Below are 15634 nucleotides of genomic sequence, written 5' to 3'. Positions count from 1 at the left end.
TTTCTTCTCTCTTTCTGTCTCTCACACCACGGCCCAGACACACTTACTACTGACTCACTTCCCACACAAAGAAAGAGAGAGAGGGGCAGGAAAAAAATATAGAGGTGTAAATATTTTCTTCACAAAACTTATTTTGTGATAGCTGAGCGACTCCAAGTAGTAACTGATTACTGAAGAAAATAATACGAAAAAGTTCTACACTGTTAAAGAACAGAATAATTAAATATAAATATAATTATCTATACATGCGTTTGCATAGAATTGCACACATTGTATGGAAGAGCCACAACCACTCACAGTGTGAATACGTAAGCTGTTGAGTAATCCAGAGAATGAATGTTTAGAACATGACGAGTTTCATTTCCCCCTCCTCCTCCTCCCCTCCACCCTGTTTTGATCTTCAACACAATCTGGTGACAGCCTGGTGACAGCCTGGTGACAGCTTGGCACAACCGTCTCGCAATGCATTGGCGGACGACGAGAGTTGTTTCTTTTACCTGTACAGAGAGCGGCTGGACGAATATTGGCTGTTAGCCCTTCACTCATTCGTTCCTGCCATCTTCAGCTCCTCCCTCTAGCAATCATCAAAAGATTTGCTCACAGCAACATCAGTCGACAGCTTCAGAGAACATTCACGAGCGGAGGGCGAGATATATAGAGTCCTTCATCTACAGAATAGTAGGCACGCAACTGAGTTCAGGTATTTTCTTCTTTCTTCTTTTCTTCAGAACGCTTCTTTATCCTTTCGCTCACAAATTTATTTTTTATAATTGTTCTAATTTTAATTAATTTAATTAATATCAGTATTCCATTTGTATTTTCTGTATTTTTGAGGCACTGTTTGCACCAGTAATTGTTCTGGTCACAGTGTTACAGTGACAGTTTATTTTCGCCAGAAAAATAGTAAATAAAGGGGTAAAGTTTATCCCATGCCCTTTCTCACGTCGTGATATATATATATCTGTTAGAGTCCTTACTTCTAGAGGCCACTTTATGTGAGGGCGGTGTCCATCTTTTCCTCCCTGCCTTCCTTTTCCAACCTTCTTTGGAGACAGGTACCCATTCCCATTACCTGGATTAAGGAAAGTGAACTGCGCTACACGAGTATCGAACCGCTTCCCTCTCAACTCCGATGCCAGCACTATAACCACCGCTTCCACTTATATAAAAGGATGAGGTCAGAGGGGAACAATGTCCATGGTAACTCACTTGAAATCGTTCGTTTCAGCTGAAGACTGACCATGCTTCGCTTTGTAGCCACGGTGCTGTTGTTCAGTGCGGTGACCTGTCAGGACGACCTGGTCCTGAGGCTGACTAACCAACTCAATGATCTGAGGGCTCAGCTTGATGCAATCAAAGAACAATGTTCAGACCTCGATCCTTTAGGAGGTGAGACTGCCTGTCGATAAGCTCACTGGTTTTACAGACAGACAGACAGACGGACGGACAGACAGACACATAAATATCAAAAGAAGAAACAAAGAGACTCTTAGTTTCATGGCGCTGGTTTTAATTTTCTGTTCTCAGAATTCAGTTTTATTTTAACTGCCCAGAAGCCGCATCCCTAATGTCCACATAACAATCAAGCAGTAATTAAAATGAGCGGAAACATCATGGTCTGCCTTGTTTGTCTTTGACTGACAGGGATGGTAGAGGAAGATGGCTATTTTCTGGCCTTCAAGGTATTTGCTGGGAACGGCAAGGAAGCCTTCATAAGTTATAGTAGTTTATGGGTGAACAACGACACCCCCTTCGAGCGTTACGTCACGCCCTCGTCCTGTCGCCTCACCGGAGCCTGCGGCAGCAACTTCCGCGGCAACTTCCTGTTCTACTGGGACGAACTTCTCGTAGATACTGTGAGTGTTAGGACTGCACTAACACTAACACTAACACTAACACTAACACTAACACTAACACTAACACTAGCACTAACAAGCCCTACTTGTTAGCCCAACCTTATCTAACCGACTTTGACTGACGCCTCGTTATCAGCTCTTACTTATTTTCTGTTTGATGCTAAGATTTATCCCAGCTACACACTAGGAAGCTTCCAGAGACTTTCTGTAACTACATCGATGGTTAGAAAAATAGTTATTGAGTTGTCCAGGTTATACTTAACATCAGGAGTGAAGATGAAATAGTAGTTGTTGATTTGTAGACAGCATTGTACATTATTTTTTCGAGCAGGTGAAGGTGAATATACACAAGAATGGTGAGGTTGTGCACTACTCTGTGTTTAACGGAACTGGCTCGACCTACCTGAATTGGTTCAACCGCACCAAACTTTTGGAATCGTCTTGGCTAGACTTGAAAACATCCTCAACGAATGTCTTTTCTATTTATGGGTACGTGACTGATGCACGATGTGGACGAAATATTTCTCATACCACCAACTCGTATATTAATGCGCATATTTTACTGTTCGGTGGTGTGTCCGTGGTCCATTGTCGAGGGTAGACGTGTGCGTGTAATTTCTGTCTGACAATCTGTCGAGTCCTGAGTGTTTGTATTTACCTTTGCTTATCTCTACTTTTTATTCTGGACATTTCTGTTGTCTTTTCCCACAGAGATCCCAAACTGAAAAGACAGTTTTACATCAGCTCTAACAGCACTGACTGTGGAAGTGATGCCGGGTGGCTTGTCATCAAAAACTCGAAGGAAAAATGTTCCTGGGGCAAGCTGCCAAAAACTGCCAAATACCCGGTCATTTTCTTTGCCAATCCCAACCACGCAGTCAAGTTTAGTTCTGGGGTGAGCCTCTTCCTGCACAAATCTTCACTTAATCTTTTTTTTTAAATTCCATTATATTATTGAATCCACACGTAATATTTTTAATATTTTACAATAACAATGATCTTCATGGTGTGAGCGATTTCTTCATCCTGTGCCAAACTTTGTGTTACAGACCTCGGGCAGGCAGACTCCATCAGCATGTGGGTGAGACTGCAAGGTGGTGTCAAGCCGAGACTGCCATGCATAGAATAATCTTCCTTGGACAGTACAATGAGGAGAGAGCTGATAAATTGCTCCTCCACCAACACACACGCATGAAAACCATTTGCTGAAATGTCTGGTCGGAAAATTTGAAGACTAGAACAGTTAATAAATAGACATTTCAAAGCAATTCTTGGTGTTAACGCTTGCTTTTGTGTGTGTGTGTGTGTGTCATTGGATGGATTCCGTGGTACATGGTGGTGTGTATATATATATATGTCCCCGAGTGCAGATGTTAGCTGTAGACGGGTGGAGACTTGTCCCTGGCCAATGGCTATAGATGTTATTTTTCTTTGTTTTTTAATATGAATAAAAGAAAAACTGAATCTCAGAGTTTTAATGACTGCAAAAGAAATGAATCGGTTGCTACTACAAATTATCTGCAAGATGATATGAAGATGATGACAGAAATTACTTATACTTGGTAAACACAATTAGTAAATAAACATTTTATAAAATAGAAACGGCAAACAGCAATGACGGCACATAGTTTTTATTTTTAATTCGTTCTGCCTAATTCTTATTAAAAATTTACCCGGAGGAGTTAACTCTATGATTATGGAGATGATATGGATACAACACATTTATATTTACCGATAATAATTTCACACTGATTGCATCATTAACTTCCCCACCATAAAGACCGGTTTGAAAAACTATAATGTCCCTTGTTTCTGTGTGAATCACAGGTAAAAGTAGCAGGACAAAGACTAATAGGTAAACTCGGCTATATGAAATTTAGAAAAAGCTTCGACTTTAAAAAAAGGGAAAAGACAACAATGAAACAGAGAACAAACCTAAACTTCTTTGTCACTATCATATTGGAATTTCTTTCCGACTTTAGAATCCCATCGGCCATTACCACAAAAAGGTTGATAGAGATTTGATGGTACATAAGAGGAACCCCATCCTGAACTGTAAAGAAACAAGACTAGAACTGAAGCTGCGTTATTAGGAAAAATATTCTGTTTCAGTGTTCTGGTTTAAAAAAAACAACAAACAAACAAGAAAGTATTATTTGTACTTTGAATAAATGCAGCTCAGCTATTTATTTCACTCCAGTTAATATATTTTACACTTGACATCTCGCCGATACCTCTTGCTGACACCGTGCATTTCATTCATTTTATTAATTTTTTTTCAGTGTGCAGCATCTCTGGGCAGACATCATCATTTCTCATACATACAACAATTTCATCTCTATTTCATATTGAACCGCTGAGCCAGAAAAGGGAAAATAAGAGATTTTCGTGACAAAAGATGTCTGGTCGTGCATTTCAAACCTGGGAAATACTTATCAGTCACAGATGATATCGACTGTAACACACCGAGCGAGAAGAAAATCCTTTCCATTAGTCAGCAATGTTGTCCATGATGGGACACGCTTGAATATGTCCTCAGAGGGGGGCAGGGACTACAGCTGGCAACGGGTGCTTGCAATAGTGATCACACCTACACCTGGCAGTTGAAAGTATGCTAAACTCTTGTGGTCCAGACCAGCCCCGAGGATGCGGTGACCGAAAATTCGATTTGAGTGATGAAGATATTGTTTGCAAGCGACGGCAGCTGGAAGGAATATTATGAAACAAGCTGTGAGCACCAGGAGGACAGGGGTGGACTGCTCTGCTATTGTTATTCCGTTCCTGCCCTGACATTCAGGGTTTGCTCCCAGACCTGCGACGGTTTCATTCAGAGAAGAGACAGGCCAGCGAGAGGGAAGAAGTGTAGAAAGTCCTCTTTCTTCTTGCCATCAAGTGTTGAGATTGATCAACCTGTCTTGGCCACATATAAAATACTTGTCTACCTGGTACGTATGATAGCTTTTCATCCATCATAAAGTTTATGTAAGTACTAGACAATGTCCAACTACGTGTATCGTCTGTTACAGACAATGTATATGACTAACATGATGTCTGGTGTAAAACGTGTTAATGAAGCATCTCATTGCATTAAATATATCTGTACTTAGGACTATTATAGTGGTATGATTATAAAATAATATATATATAGTTCTTATCTCGTTGTCTTTATGCCAGCTATAAGCTGAAAGAGGAGAGGACAATCACACCCACCCACCAATCCACCTCACACACACACTCAAACACCACAAAGCAGAAATGGCAAACAGATGAAGTGATTATTGCTGGCTGGCTGGTTATCTAAATAGATAAATGGAAAACTAGACAGTCTATAGTTGCACAGACTAAGAAGATCTCGTCGACAGATTCCTTGTAATATTGCAAGAATATTTTGCAAACCTTCATAAATTATAAAATGCTTAGATGGCTGGGCCTGGGTGGAGCAGAAAGTCATCTTTGTTCCCTGTTGTCCCCGTTTACAGACCAAGGAGAATGTTTCTCGTCGTGGCCTCAATGGTGTGTCTGGGACTCCTGACCTTTGGGGTCAAGGCGGACACTGACATTGAGCAGCTAGTTAGAACCGTTGATGACCTTCAGGTGGAGATTAACGGCCTCAAGAGACGCTGCTCGGATGCTCCCCCTGGAGGTAAAACACACATAGGGTTAGCATGGTATTTCAATTGATTTCATGTCTAATGGTGAAAATAAATAACAATAAAGCTTATAAATGCTTCAGTTCATCCTAAGTGTACAGGATATGTCTAAAGAGACCAGCGGAAACTCGTCGAACTAAAACTTTAAAAATGTCTGATGGCAATCTGACCAGCTGGTCTGTGTGATGTCGCAGGTTTCATTCAAGAAGATGGCTATATTCTGGGGTTCAGAATCGTGGCTGGCAAAGGATACTTCGGTGAAATGTCCTGGGATATGGAAAGCAATGGCGATCAGCCGTTTGTGCAATCCATGAGGCAGTGCACCTGCAACACTGGCGCAGGGCCTTGCAACCGCAACTACAGAAGCTCCATTCTTGATTTTTGGGATGCAATACCAGTCACCACAGTAAGTTTTTGAGTTGTAAGGGCGGGACAATGCTTTGGACACCTTCACTCACTCAACTCACTCACTGCTCCTGTGTCCCTCAGCTGCTAGTCCTAATGTCATAAATATTATTGCTGCGAGGAATGCTTTTTGGCTCATTTTGCTCATAAATACTATTTATTTATTACTTTTAATTTATTAATTTATTTTGAATGATTCAACAATGCCATTTCCTTATTCTACAATTGATATTACTGGTAATATTAGTGTAGATGACCCAAGTCTTTCACTACATTTTTCTCTTGGTCAACAGTAATCTTCTATTGAATAATGAATATAATGAATAATTTCAATGTCCTATGGAACCGCTGGACGTGGCCAATAATTAGGTGGTCCTCAGGACATGACACGTTGAAGGTGATCGTCACTGGTCTAGCAATGGCCACAAATGTTGATGAGACCATAGTCATGCAAGTTTTGTTCCTTCCTACAAGGCCAAGCTCTCCATGTACAAGAATGGAGAGGAGAAACAGTTTATTATCTTCAATGCCAAGGATACTTATTATTGGAGGTGGATCTTCGATGAGTCGAAAGTTCTTGAGTCGTCATGGGTAGACTTGAAAACGGAAACCCATGACTATTTTACTCCTGGGTAAGCTTTAGAATTTGTATGATTGTCATTGTGTAAGTATATGAATTTTCTTGTCGTTTGATTGTAATTCTCAGTCCAAGCTTCAGGGCAAAGGGGTTGCTCCGCATGTTTTTCTTGCTTTTTTCGTTTTTTCGTCCTAGGAGTGCCACTGACTATTCACAGGTTACTCTTCTTACATTTTCTAAATATAATCTGGCTATTTTTATTGATGTCCCGCGTGTAGCCCTCACCCTGATGATAAATTAACTTTTTTTTTAATAAAGGCACTTACTAAAATACTGATCCTAAATCTGTCAGATGTTAGGATTTTAGTCAGAACTTCCGAAACGTTTGTTCATGGACTATATACCCCAAAGATAAATGTTAGGCACAGTCTGTTTCTAAAAGGACTAGCTGCGTTAAATAAAATATTTAAGCGATCAACTATTGTACGGAAAACACATGCCAAAAAAGGACGCCTTTTATTTTAATGTTTGTGAAAGAACTATTTTGCACAATCTCCCAATCCAAAATACCTGTTTATACATGAAATGCTGGATCAGTTCCCTTCAATAATTTCGTCCTGAACTGCTTCTGTAGGGAGTACTTTAGTGGAAGAAGTTATTTCTTCAACCATGTCAGCGGTGATTGCTCCACCCTTGGCGGATGGATGTTCCTCCAGTTTGGCCAGGATGCGTGTTCTTGGGCCATCCCCCAAAATGGCTCCTACCCGATCATCCTGTACTCGCCAGCCAAGACCTGGGTCCGGTACGAGTCTGAGGGTGAGGCACCTACTTTGATAAGTCAATTGTAGTAATTGTAGTAATTGTAGTAATTGTAGTAATTGTAGTAATCGTAGTAATCGTAGTGTCAAGCTATCTGTGGTCCCGTGGACGTTCTCAACATACACCTCCCTCATTTTGCGATACTTGCAATAGTGGTATATATATATATATTGATGGCTTGATCTACCATATACCTTGTTTGTAAATAAGACGACGAAGGAGTGTGTTTCAAGTAAATAACATCTTAAAGTTTATGGTTATTTTTGTGTAACTTCTAATCGACGGGGTTTTTTTTCTTTTTTTTTTCTGTCCATGTGCACCAGCTGAACAAGCGGACTCACTGGCGCTGTGGCTTAAGGTCGACAACGTAGAGAACCTCAACGCCCCCTGTGTCCAGTAGAAGGCATTTCCAAAACTAAAGATCCTCTGACAGGATGAGATGGTTGTCCAGTCAATTTTGGTTCACATCTCATATACAGACAGCGGCATCTCGGGAAGACTGCTGCGACATTGACACCAGCCAATCAAATTTTGAAGAATTCTGACTGATGACAAAATATGTCGAAACAAACCAGAAAGATTGTAGATGACCTTATCGGCACTTGTTAGTGTGTTTCAGCAATAAATATGGGTACAAAAAATGGAGTTTTAGTGTGAATGTTTTGTCAAGTAGATAATATGAATGTACACTAATTATAAATACTTAAGAACAAGGCAAGCAGGTCCACACACTCACATATGCACGCGCGCACACGCACATACAAAGTGACCCATCTTCCAATGAGATGAAGAGGGAAGTGAGTGTGCTTATCCATTATTAAAATTGGGGTCTAAAAATTTGAGGTAAAAGAGAAAGAAGAACAGTTACAATATTCTTACGACTCAGTTTAATATTGAGACTAACATGTTCACAGAGGTGCTAACAGAATCAAACTACATACGTTCATACTACTGTAAATACGTATCAATGAGGTGGAACAGGTCCAACCTAAGAAACGTTGATGATTACAATTATTTAAATCGTCAGTTCAGTATATTGTGATTTACAATCCATGTACAAGCAAAGTTTCTGAAGCGAACATAAGCATTGACAGCTTAAAGACAAGTAAACGAAGTCCAAACTCACAGTCAGTGCTCTGAGTAAACCCAGTTGGTTGTGCAACTCATTTCTGACAACCTACATTCCTGTCTGACCACGAACTAATATCCATGGACTGCTGGCAGACGATTTTTTTTTCCAGTTAACTGCTAAAACGAGGCAATAGACGACATAGCTTCCGGTTTACTCACATTCTTTGTTACGGCTCGCCGAGACTAACAACGGAAGAGACTAAACGTTGGTCTCGGCAGACAGCAGTCCACCTTTACACAGTCTTGGTCTGACTGAGAAATGTTCACTTAGCTAAGGTCAAAGATAAAACAGACAAGATCTTTTTCTCAACAAAATTGCTGCTGAAATGTTTTGAAATTTTCCTTACAGGTCCTTTGTCTAAGACAAAACATAATCTTTACATTTATACTTAATTTACTTTACCTCTAATAGTTTTTTCAAAGTCATTAAATCTTCTTTTCATGGCTTTTCATCAAAATCTGCTGAAATAAAGTATAAACCGTTGATAATTCCATGTACCTAGAGGTCTTTCTTTTTCTTTTGACCACTTTCACATCCTTGCTCTTGCTAAAGTAAAGGCTAACAACTACACCATACCTGCCTGAATCAAAAGATTGCAGGTGTGAAACTTCCAGGTGGTCGACACTCTTTACTTACCAGTAGCGAAGAGAAAGGAAACGATGGTCCAGAAGCATTTCGTCGATTATGATATACAATTATTAAGCAGCAGCAATGAAACTAGTCGGAAATGTTAAATAATATGACGGACTGTCCAACATCTCACAAAATATTCCATTTTGTTTTTAAGAAACAAGTATTTCGAGAACGATATAGAACGCAATAAAAAGTGTTACTTGTGTCAATGTGTGAGACACAGCTTCACTTTTATAATAAACAGATAAAACACTCAAGAAAGAAATAAAAGAGACAAATAAAGACAAAGGACTGACTACAAGATACGAGTTGTCTTCTCTCAATGTCACAAGCTGAGTAGAAAACATGAATTGTCTTCTGTTATGAATCTCAGGCTAAGTAGAAAACACTAGTTGTGTTATCTCTGGCATTATGGGAATTTATTTTTCATGTTAATGACGTGTTCACTTTCAGGTTACCAATGTACCAGGTTCTAGGAGTAGACTTAAACACACAACTCATTTTACATACTTACTATCAATTTAAATAGATATGAAATGGGTTTTTGTAAGACCAGAAATAGAGGTTTTGAAAGTCGTAGGTAAGGGAGCGATAATAACGACAGGACTAACGAATCTGGCGATGAGTTTTATGCTGAATAAGCAGCTAAAGATTTGTTGTGGTCTAGTTCAAGACCAGTAAGAAAGATATCTACAAAAATCTATGATATGCAGTCAGAGGCGAAAGCGGAACACCCAGCACCCACAGTCCCCTCCCTCTCCCCCACAGACACACCTGGCGATGGTGGTGCAGAAGGTGGGAGGGACAGGTAAGCATGCCGCTAGACGCAAGCAAAAGTCTTTGTCTGGCAACAGATGCGAGGACATGGCTCAGAACCGTTTCATTATGAACATCGACAGAGGAAATCGACTGTGCAATAAAGCCTCATAAGAAAAACGTGGCTTTTATTGTGAACAGCAGTTGAACGCGGTGACGACTTCGCACGATGCATGAAGATTATAAGTCGCCTTTGTTTACTGGCGATGTTGGTTGTGCAGCTTACTTCGGAGAAGGGAAATCTCCTTAAAGGCTTAGTGGCCGAAAATTTTATTCTAGTGTCTGTGTGTCAACTCGGTGCAAAGTACTTTGGATGGTCACACACCTTACTTCAGCCTACAAACGTTACCTTGCCAAAAAAATAAAAATAAATAAAAGAGTGACGTCACGCCTGTACAGAGACACGCCTTATTAACATAATTTCCCCAGTTCTCCCATTGGTTGAGGGTTCAGAACAGTACATGAATCTACGTACAATCATGACGTCAGTGTTGTTGACACCTTTCTATGCACGGTGATGTTTGTATGCGTTAATCTGAAATATGGATGTGTACGCATTCACAATTTGAGTATCTTACAATGAGCTAAGAAATCAAAATTTAAAAAAAAACTATTTCTTCCCCTACTAGACCTTTATTTGCCGTAAGTACAAACATTCCACGAGCTGGCGCGTGACCGACACACACGTGGCGAAAGGAAATATGTTTCGAGTGGTTCTAATGCTCTTTGTAACAGCAGCTGGTAAAGAAATGAAAGTGGGTGACTCCCTCCACAGAAGGGAGGAGCGAACGAATTCGATTTTGTTCAAGGTTCAGGGTCTGCTCTCTGGATTGGTCCATATGAGTGAGGAGGTTAGTGAAGGTAAGAACGATATAAACTTCTTTCTGCTTCCAGTGGCAACGTGTCAAGATTGTGTCTCGACTGTACTCAGTGTCTGCTCCTCTTGGTATGTCTTCCAGCAAATCATTTTTATTTTAAGTGTTTGGCTAATATAATTATGGATTCATAAAGTTTATTTTATAGCCGATTATCTATTATTTTTGGCAGAGGCAACATACATCGCGCCCATACTATTTTTAAAAAAATTTTATTTGAATAATCTTATGAATGCTGTAAGCTTGAAAGATGTGTCTCTCTGTCTGACTTCCAACTGCTTAGCTATTTTAAGAACACTTAGTAACATTAAATGATAATTATAATGTGAAAAATAAGGCTGAATGATTATAACCATATACGAAGTAGGAACAATAGAAATCGAACAGAGTAAATAAACCGATAAACTGATAGAGTGGCAGTCAGGAAGACTGGAACAGGAAAAAAATCTCACACGGAGAGAGAGAAAGGAAGAGAAGAAAACTTGTAACTACCTGTATTTTCTAAGCAAGAACGAAGTATCTCTTTTAAATTTAGCTTTTTTTCCTGTGAAGAAAACTTCCGGAATTTAGTCAATACCTGAGTGTGTTTTAAAGTGCGATTTTGTGTTATTGGGCTCAGGTATGATATGTTTGTATATAGACACCTGAAGTCGTGAGATGACCTCACGCCACCACAAAAAGTTTACCATCCTAGAAATCCTCGCTAACAAAGAAATGATGATGATGATGATGATGATGATGATGATGATGATGATGATGATGATGATGATGATGATGATGATGATGATGATGATGATGATGATGATGAAAAAGTAAGCTGTGTACAAAAACTGCGCTGTCTTCACGTGTGCAGACCAAGATGCTGCTTCATGTTTTGGTGTTGGTGGTGAGTCTGGGACTCCTGGATCTTCAGACCGAGGCCGCCACCAGCACAGAAATACTGACTCTGACGAAAGCTATTGAGGACATTAAGGTGGAGATCGAGAATGTCAAGACAAACTGCAATAAGACTGAGCAAGGAGGTAAAAAGATGAACTATAGTTGTGAAAGATGCATTTCTCTTGTTGATAGGACATACGTCTGTACGAATGTCTCATTACAAAGCTGAAACATTCTGTGAACAGTAGTTTGTTTGTTTGTTTGTTTGTTTGTTTGTTTGTTTGTTTGTTTGTTGTTGTGTTTTTTGGGGGGATACACATTTTTCACAAAATGGACGACATGACATGAAGCACTAGGCAGCTTCCACAAGTAGAAGATTCTCACGTAGCTGACATAAAAATGCTACCAGGTAAAATTTATGTTCACATATATAGATATCAGTAGGTAGGGGAGGAAATGTATAACGGATGATGATGATTGACGATGATTGCCGATTGCCTATTGCCGATTGCCGATTGCCGATTGATGATGAATTTAAATGTGTATGACCTCACAGGTTACTTTCTGGAAGATGGCTATGTCCTCGCCTACAAGGTATACTCCGGAGGGGAAGGCTATCCTGTAGAGGCTTTCTACAATACGTACGGTGTCGCCACCTACAGGAACGACGACGATCCGTTTCTGCGAGCCCTTATGAAGTGCAGTTGCTACACCAACGGAAAATGTAACCGTCACTACCGCAGCGGCCTCTTCAAGTACTGGGTCCAACTGGGGGTCACCCAAGTAAGTTGTAGGGATGGGGGCCGAATGGGGGATCTGGAGGGAGAGGCGGAGAGTGAATGAATGAGAGAGCGAATAGGCGTTTTGTTTGCATGTGTGTGTGTGTGTGTGTGTGTGTGTTGTGTTTGTTTGTTTGTTTTTTGTTTTTTGTTTTTTGTTTTTTTTGAGAGAGAGTGTTAAAAAGCGTACGACAGCCTGTAAAACGTATAAATGTTTCTAGCCGATACTATCTGACCAGGATCCTTTAGTTTGATTGCTGAAAGGATATACATGTACCTTGATTTATTTTTGTACCGGATTTTAATGCACATTCTTTTGCCTTCTCCATACTTCTGAGACGATTATTTGATTCACCTGACAGTCCTACAAACACACCTGACAACCCTACAGACACATCTGACAAACCAAAGGGACATCAATCGCGACATAAGGTAGACAACTTATGACGACCTGCTTCCACAAAACTGATTACACAAGACTGACAGCGAGCTGTTTACACAGGACTGACGAACTATTTACTCGTATTTACTGAATTAACAACCTGACTACTCAAGACTGATTTAATGAACTGCTTGCATAACACTGATTTAACGATGGCTGTAAATACTAACGAAGTCGGTTTTAATTATGAGTCTTTCTCTACCTCATCAGGTCAAACTGTCCGTGTACAAGGATGGGGAGGAGAAGCAGTATGCAGTGTTTGACGGGAGGGATTCCTCTTATTTATCTTGGTTCAACGAACAGAAACTTTTGGAGTCGTCCTGGACAGACCTGAAAACAGCAAAGAAAGATTATTTTAGTTGGGATTTGAAAACTCTTAGGTTGGTGTGATTATCATGCAGAATACAACTTGTTTGAGTTTCCAGTCCTTAACCATCTATAGTTCTTGTTTCTCTCTGTGTGAATCAGTAACTTCTGTATTATATTATCTGAAACTTAAAGAACTCAACTTTACTTTTTTCTAATGGCTCAATGCAATTTACTTTTTCCCCAAATCTGGATGAAAATATTCCTTATGTTCTCGAAGTAAGCCTCTACAATCGTCAACAAACACAGAAAGAGACCAACAACCGACACAACCTTCGGCAGTTGTAAGGGAAAATATTTAAAAATTGGAGAACTTATGCTAATTAGGAGTATCTATGTTTAAAAAGGTTTTTAGTAGAGAACAGAGCTTTGTGTTTTGTCAGTTTACTGTCAAGAGCTACAGGTCAGTTTTACACAAGTAATATTTGTAGACATCTTCATCTATTTTCTCTGTATTTATCCATTGATGACTCAGCTAAAAATATTCGGTGTTTTGACAGTGACCCCAGGGGAAACAGAAGAATGTTCATCAGCAACAATAGTTCTGACTGCGCCACGGCCACGGGCTGGCTGATGTTGAAGGAGTCGTATGACAAGTGTGATTGGGGAAATCCTCGCGACAACAAGTTCCCCTTCATCCTCTTCTCTCCCACCAGCACCATGGTCCAGTTCAAGTCTGGTGAGGAGGCAACTGCTTTTGTGACAAAGCAATGTTTGGCCACGAATTTTAATAATTTATCAAAATATTCATGATGATGTCACAAGACCAATAATTAGTTTTTTCGTTGTTGAGGATTCTTGCTCTACCAGATAAGAGTAACTATTCTGTAAAATCCCGATAGCAATAGTGTCACTGAGATGAAATGATTCAAGATGTCTTTGTAGTGCTGGTTTTTTTGGTCATCAACCTTATGAATGTTGTGAAATAAAATGATAAATAAATAAAAATTAGTTTTATACAATCACAAGGAGAGGCCTATACCTTTTTGTACTGACAAATTATGTAAGTGATGTAACAAGTTCTTCAAGGGAAAATCAGATGTATGTACACTGTATACCAAAAACATTTTTTGTCTCTGTTGTGTCTCTGTGCACTAGCTGAACAAGCAGACGCTGTGGGTGTGTGGATTCAATACCCGGGTGTGGAGAATCTGAGCGCCGCGTGCATACAGTAGTCATCATGGAGAAGACAATCGTGTGAAGCATCGACTGACAAGATGTAGTGCTTACTCAGCAACACGGATTAGACGAGATAAAGCAAAGCAGCAACAACAAACAACTTAAACTATGTAACCCAAAAGAAGGCTAGAGGTAAACAAACAAATTAGGTAGATATTAAAAAAATATGACTGTTGTCCAGCGACTTGAAGAAGAAAATATTTGTCTCAGAAATCCGTGAAATGGCAGTATGTATCAGCAATAAATGTGAGAAAAAGGAAATGTGGATTGCCTCCTTTGTCCTTCCTCTCTCTCTTTCTTTCTCTCTCTCCCCCTCTCTCTCTCTCACACACAAGCGAGCGTTAAAAGGCAGTGTGTGAAAATGAGAAAATAAGGAAACCGTTGGTTTATTTCAAGAGGGTATTACATCAATACATCTCAGGGAAGGAGGTCAACAACAAGTGCACATGGTGCGGGTCTGTAAACATTCATACTGATAGATCCTCATTTTAAAAAGATATTTCAGCTTTGTAAAGCATAAATAAAACTATAATTGGCATTTCTGTGACGATTTCTATTGTTTGAGATATTTAATGTTACATGCTTCGGTGAATGTTTTGGCCTGAGAGAATCATGTCATTGAGCTCTGCTTCTTTCTTCCTTCTCTTGTTCTCTCTTTCCCTTTCTCTTTCTGTCTTACACACATTACCTCCTACACACACTACTGACTCACTATAAACACAAATGGTGAGAGAGAGAAAGAAAAACGCAGGAAAAATATAGAGGTGTAAATATTTTCTCTACAAACCTTATTTTGTGATGGCTGGGCGACTTCTAGTAGAAACTGATTAATAAAGAAAATAACACAAAAACGTTCTACACTGCTAAAAAACACAATAATTAGATATAAATATAATTACCTGTACATGTGTTTGTATAGACTTGCAAACATTGTAAGAACCACAACCACTCACAGCAGGAAAGACTTTGCTTGTACCGACGAACCTCTTCCCATAGATAATGAATCCCTCTACTGTACAGTCTACACAAACACACTTACATACTTGTACAAGTTGCTCTCTTAGGATTTTGTCTATCTTCACAAAGATCTTGTCGTCCTCTCCAAACATCATGCTACTTACACAAGATTCGAGATTCTTTATTCTGTCACCCTGTAAGAAGTCTTGAGACATTTAATTAAAACTACGTCCATACATATTCACACACATTCCTAAACGCAACCTCAT

At 39.7% G+C, this 15634-nt stretch overlaps 3 protein-coding genes across 3 annotated transcripts; all 3 read left to right on the top strand.

Annotated features, from left to right (window-relative positions):
• The first annotated feature begins 564 nt into the window (after window positions 1-564).
• LOC112557262 lies at window positions 565-3087 on the top strand. The gene is made up of 6 exons (XM_025227009.1): window positions 565-700; window positions 1229-1389; window positions 1645-1856; window positions 2188-2345; window positions 2568-2751; window positions 2906-3087. Exons 2-6 carry the CDS (start codon window positions 1242-1244, stop codon window positions 2939-2941), a joined length of 738 nt encoding a protein of 245 aa, XP_025082794.1. The 5' UTR covers window positions 565-700; window positions 1229-1241; the 3' UTR covers window positions 2942-3087.
• A 1385-nt stretch (window positions 3088-4472) lies between these two features.
• On the top strand, window positions 4473-7946 carry LOC112557231. Its single transcript, XM_025226967.1, has 6 exons — window positions 4473-4801; window positions 5336-5499; window positions 5701-5912; window positions 6386-6543; window positions 7123-7304; window positions 7631-7946. Exons 2-6 carry the CDS (start codon window positions 5346-5348, stop codon window positions 7705-7707), a joined length of 783 nt encoding a protein of 260 aa, XP_025082752.1. The 5' UTR covers window positions 4473-4801; window positions 5336-5345; the 3' UTR covers window positions 7708-7946.
• A 2765-nt stretch (window positions 7947-10711) lies between these two features.
• On the top strand, window positions 10712-14669 carry LOC112558333. The gene is made up of 6 exons (XM_025228769.1): window positions 10712-10834; window positions 11617-11785; window positions 12199-12425; window positions 13074-13243; window positions 13730-13908; window positions 14328-14669. Exons 2-6 carry the CDS (start codon window positions 11623-11625, stop codon window positions 14402-14404), a joined length of 816 nt encoding a protein of 271 aa, XP_025084554.1. The 5' UTR covers window positions 10712-10834; window positions 11617-11622; the 3' UTR covers window positions 14405-14669.
• Window positions 14670-15634: the final 965 nt, after the last annotated feature.

Source organism: Pomacea canaliculata, linkage group LG2 (assembly GCF_003073045.1).
Source record: "Pomacea canaliculata isolate SZHN2017 linkage group LG2, ASM307304v1, whole genome shotgun sequence".
NCBI classification, from domain to species: domain Eukaryota; kingdom Metazoa; phylum Mollusca; class Gastropoda; order Architaenioglossa; family Ampullariidae; genus Pomacea; species Pomacea canaliculata.
The sequence above is the reverse complement of the archived record's forward strand: the minus strand, read 5'-3'. Positions and strand labels throughout refer to the sequence as shown.

Coding starts and splice junctions, on each gene's coding strand:
- LOC112558333 (XM_025228769.1), top strand. CDS start 11,623: ATGCTGCTTCATGTTTTGGTGTTGGTGGTGAGTCTGGGACTCCTGGAT. Junction 12,426..13,073: donor TCCAACTGGGGGTCACCCAA/GTAAGTTGTAGG, acceptor CTACCTCATCAG/GTCAAACTGTCCGTGTACAA. Junction 13,909..14,327: donor CATGGTCCAGTTCAAGTCTG/GTGAGGAGGCAA, acceptor TCTGTGCACTAG/CTGAACAAGCAGACGCTGTG.
- LOC112557262 (XM_025227009.1), top strand. CDS start 1,242: ATGCTTCGCTTTGTAGCCACGGTGCTGTTGTTCAGTGCGGTGACCTGT. Junction 1,857..2,187: donor ACGAACTTCTCGTAGATACT/GTGAGTGTTAGG, acceptor TTTTTCGAGCAG/GTGAAGGTGAATATACACAA. Junction 2,346..2,567: donor AATGTCTTTTCTATTTATGG/GTACGTGACTGA, acceptor CTTTTCCCACAG/AGATCCCAAACTGAAAAGAC.
- LOC112557231 (XM_025226967.1), top strand. CDS start 5,346: ATGTTTCTCGTCGTGGCCTCAATGGTGTGTCTGGGACTCCTGACCTTT. Junction 5,500..5,700: donor CTCGGATGCTCCCCCTGGAG/GTAAAACACACA, acceptor GTGATGTCGCAG/GTTTCATTCAAGAAGATGGC. Junction 7,305..7,630: donor GGTCCGGTACGAGTCTGAGG/GTGAGGCACCTA, acceptor CATGTGCACCAG/CTGAACAAGCGGACTCACTG.